We start from the raw sequence: 4770 nt of genomic DNA, 5'->3' as shown, positions 1-4770 counted from the left end.
TTACCTAGTTCTAGTAAAAGCGATAATTTTATGTTTTCAAGTGCTAGTGGCAAAAATATTAAAGTTTCCGAAGATGCACTTGCCAAAGTAAAGTCAAAATATATAGGAATTATGGAGAGCCAAGAAATAGAAGATATTACTAAAGATAAAACATATATTAATATGGGACCAAAAACATGTTTACCTAGTTCGAGTAAAAGCGATAATTTTATGTTTTCAAGTGCTAGTGGCAAAAATATTAAAGTTTCTGAAGATGCACTAGCCAAAGTAAAGTCAAAATATATTGAAATTATGGAGAGCCAAGAAATAGAAGATATCACTAAAGATAAAACATATATTAATCTGGGACCAAAAACATGTTTACCTAGTTCGAGTAAAAGCGATAATATGAAGTTTTCAAGTGCTAGTGGTAAAAACATTACAGTTACAGAAGATGCACTAGCTAAAGTAAGGTCAAAATATAATGAAATTGTGGAGAGCCATGAGGCTGAAGATATGACAATTACTACTGAAGATAAAACATGTAATATACATCTATCAAAAACACGTTTGCCTAGTTCCAGGAAATCTGATAATTTTATGTTTTCAAGTTCTTCTGGCAAAAATATTAAAGTTTCTGTAGATGGTTTAGCCAAAGTTAAATCTAAATATAATGAAATGCTTGATGGTAGTTTGATCGAAGTGAGAACAAATGAAACATATATTAATCCAATATCTAAATCAATTTTGACTGGGTCTAATAAAGCTGATAACTCCATATTTTCAACTACCATTGGTAACCATGATGGAAATGTTTCTGATGGTGCTCTAGCTACTATTAAGTCAATTGAAATATCTGAAAACAATGTAGGTAAAGGAGGGAATGATGAGATTGAAATAAATGAACGCCAATTACTAGACACTTCTTTTTCATGTTTTGATAAGTCTGATCCTTTCAGTTTTTCAACTGATGAAAGCAAAAAAATTGAAATTTCTGATGTTATATTAGATGACATGAAATCTAAATTTATTGGAATTATTAAAGATAATTCAGTTGATATAGAGCTAAAGAAAACAAAGAATGTATTATCAGAAAATCGCTTGTCCATTAAATATAAATACAATGATTCATTCCCGTGTTCAGCTGATTTCAGTGATAATTTTAATGCTGATGATAAGTTAATTCATAGAAATACTCTTGAAAATTTCCCTTTCACCCCCAAAATTAATAGTATAGGACATGAAAATACTCCTGATAAAGGTGCAAGAATAAATTTCTCTACTGCAAGAGGTAAACATGTTCGTGTTTCTAAAGATGCTTTACTTAGAGTAAAATCTAAATTTAGTGAAGAAATAGATAACACACCAATTCATCTGTTTGAGGCTGAAATAAGTAGTGATTATATTTTTCAATGTACAAATTCTCCAAATAAAAGTTTGTCTTGTGATGTATGTTTGGATCCAGTCTTAAAACAAACAAATTCAAATAAAATTGAAGCCCAAGTTCCGGTGCTTAGTATTCAAGAATCTATAAATCCTCATACTTTCACAACTGTATCCATGAACAAGAAGTTATCCATTAACCTAAATCAAAATGATAAGAAAAGTAAATCTTCTCACACAGGAATTTCTACCTCAGATCAGCCATTAGCTAAAAAAGTATGTTTTAATCCAGGTATAGTGCATTTAAGTCAGAAACTATCTAATGATGTAAGTGAACATAATATTCCCATGGAATCAAAAATGCAACACTTGACATTTACACAAAGTATATCACAATCAATTTTAGATGAAGAGATGGATATAATTGAGAATAATAAATGTCCAAGAGAAATTCTTAACCTTAATGATCATAAATTGAATTCGAACATTGATGATCGTTTTGAAACTAAAGATTTAGAATCAAACAAGTGTGATAGTCAATTTAGCGCTGAAGAAAGTGACTTAACCATGATTTATGAAGTATCTGACAGTGCTGCAGCATTTATGGCTAATTGCACCCCAGACAGATCTGTTTTATCAAGTCCTTCATCATTTTTCAACAGGAAATCAATGAAACCTATAAAATTGTTGGAAATGGAATTTGAGGATGTTGATGAAGAAGTCTTGGTTGCAGCTGAGTTAAAAGTTACTCCCGAGCAGATTGTTAAGAATGATTCCATTAATCTAATTAGTAATGATTTCATAGGAAGTAGAAATTTTAGATCTTGTCCCATTGAGGTTCTTTCAATTCGTGCAGATCACCGAAAGAGAGCTGATGAAATAATTAAACAAAAGCTGAAAAACCGACCTATAGCTTCTCCAGGATTGTATGTAAATCAAAGAAAGAATGGTAGCCTTAAAAAAATTAGTGATAATCTGCAGCAGTTTCTTGATAAAAAACAAGTTAGTTCTTCGCTTAATTATTTGGATATATAAATATTTGTTTGTTTTTTCTTTATGAAATTGTACTTATTATTAAATTATTTTAACAGTTGTTTCAGCTTGGATTAATAGAAGAAATATTATGTATCAACTCAACTAATGCTGGAAAGTTTGAATTCTATGCTGAATCATTTTTCAGGTAAGTTTTATGTCATAATTTTGGATTTTTTTGTTAATATAAATGACATTTCATGTCATTCAAAAGATATTTTGTTTCCGTACTCAGCTTTAATTTCTTTGGGTTCATGGAATAAAATAAGGATTTATTTATTATGTAGTTACAAATAATTTTAGGTCTTGAATTTTATGTTATCTTGATAATAATTTTTTTCTGTTATAGTTATGAGGAGTGCTTCTCTAAAGAAGGAATTATCGATTTGGGGTATGGTTTTTCTTTGATCCTATCTGATGACAACAAAATTAGCTTGAATGAATTATCCAGATGTTTCTTTTTGAACCCTAATGTTGACCCCTCTTTGGTTTCACCAGCCTGGATAAAGAATCATTTCAAATGGATTGTTTGGAAATTAGCCTCTTATGAAAGAGCATTTCCCAAACATCTCGCAAATAGGTAAAGTTAATATTTTGAATATGTATTGATATTGATAATACTTTTTTGTCAAATATTGAATTTACTTGGTTTGTTGTAATATATGAAACCATAGAAATTTATGACCTTGACAGTTTAAAAAATGTTTTTTATTTTAGATATTTAACTCCAGAAAATGTACTACATCAATTGAAGTATCGGTATGATAGAGAAATAGATCTTGCTCAAAGACCTGCTTTAAAAAAAGTTTTAGAATGTGATGAGCCATCCTCCAGGAGATTAATCGCATGCGTTGCTGACATTCGGAATGTAATTTTATTCATTTTTAAATTTTTCTATAATTTTATGAATATCAATAATATTAATTTATTGTAATTGTATATTTTGACTTTATCTTTTAAAATATAATTATAGCACTCAAAACATTAGCAATAATACTCCATATCACTCAATAAAAACAAGTGTCAAGATAAAAAAATAATTGTTAAATATTTTTTTCAGGCTGATTTAAATGATGGTGAATCCAGTTATGAAATTGAATTGACAGATAGCTGGTACAGCATTTGGGCCTGTATTGATCCAGCTATGAAAAATTTAATAGATCGGCAGAAGGTTAAAATAGGAATGAAATTGATTATTCAGGCCGCAGAATTATTGAATTGTACTGAAGGATGTGATCCATTAGAGGTATAATTAAGTTGCCTAATTTTTTTGAATCATTTGTTTTAAGTTATTAAAATTGCATTTATATTATTTATATTACATATAATTGTCATTAGAAAGTCTCATTGAACGTTGTAAGGTTCCAGTAATTTGAGGTAAAAGATTTTCATATTGCCTGGAAAAAGATTATACTCCTTCAAGAGATTTTGAGTCACATTTTTATATTATGTGATGTATTGTTTTGTCTGAAAAATAATTTCTTTCTGTTTCATTTATTTATTTGTTGTATATTTTATGAACATATATTTTTTAAATTCTCTTAAGTAAGAGGCTATTGTAACTTAGCTGTTTTGGTATCACCTTTTGTATTTTGTAGAGTACCAGTTTAATCCGTTTAAAATTACATACTAACTGTGTCAGGCGTGTAAAGTGGGATGTGAAATTGGGATTCACCAGGCAGCCTGGACCTATAAAAGTATCTCTTGGTTCTATTTTCCATAATGGAGGCCTTGTTGGTCTCACCTCAGCTGTCATTGCAAGAGTTTATCCTTTGTTGTTTATGTCAAAAGATGCTGATGGGAAAACAGGTACTTATTTTTATTTTATTTAAAACCCTTATCAATGAATATTTTAAGCGGATATGTAATAGCGATTATTTAGAAACACTCATTTTGAGTTATTTAAAAAACAAAACAATTGTTTTATTATATCATGTATTTATTTTTTGTTAAAATTTGAGAAATATTTTGTCTGAAATTATTTTTGATTCAGTTTTCCTTGATATTTTGGGTGAATAAAGTAATACTTCATGTGAGGCTTGTTAATGCATCCTTTTTGATTCACTTTATAATTTAGTATTTAATTTTACCTCAAATGATTTAACCTAGTTGCTTTTATCAAGTATTTGTGAAAACAATATAGCTAATCATACATTATACTAATAATAAAAGATCTTGTTAAATGTTAATATTTTCTTTTTCAGTTTTAAGAAATGCATATGGTGAACATCATGCTTCTTGTTTGAAAGAAAATGACCTTACTTTAAAATCAGAAGAGTTGTTTGAAAAACTGTATCCTGAGGTGAAATATTTTTATTTCGCTTTTTATATTAATGGAATAAATTCTAACCACAATTGTGGAATTATTATAATATC

At 28.7% G+C, this 4770-nt stretch overlaps 1 protein-coding gene across 1 annotated transcript in view; it reads left to right on the top strand.

Annotated features, from left to right (window-relative positions):
• Positions 1 to 4770, top strand: part of LOC106690362 (breast cancer type 2 susceptibility protein) — a gene marked incomplete in the record, with an annotated part of 19486 nt that overhangs the window by 6510 nt on the left and 8206 nt on the right. The window contains 7 exon segments of the mRNA XM_067050579.1: positions 598 to 2364; positions 2454 to 2542; positions 2744 to 2974; positions 3112 to 3262; positions 3455 to 3640; positions 3993 to 4203; positions 4599 to 4696. Of these exon segments, the coding sequence (XP_066906680.1) occupies positions 598 to 2364; positions 2454 to 2542; positions 2744 to 2974; positions 3112 to 3262; positions 3455 to 3640; positions 3993 to 4203; positions 4599 to 4696 (2733 nt within the window).

The sequence above is a fragment of the Halyomorpha halys genome, unplaced genomic scaffold (assembly GCF_000696795.3).
Source record: "Halyomorpha halys isolate HHAL.00 unplaced genomic scaffold, Hhal_1.1 Scaffold1680.1, whole genome shotgun sequence".
Lineage (NCBI taxonomy): Eukaryota > Metazoa > Arthropoda > Insecta > Hemiptera > Pentatomidae > Halyomorpha > Halyomorpha halys.
The sequence above is the reverse complement of the archived record's forward strand: the minus strand, read 5'-3'. Positions and strand labels throughout refer to the sequence as shown.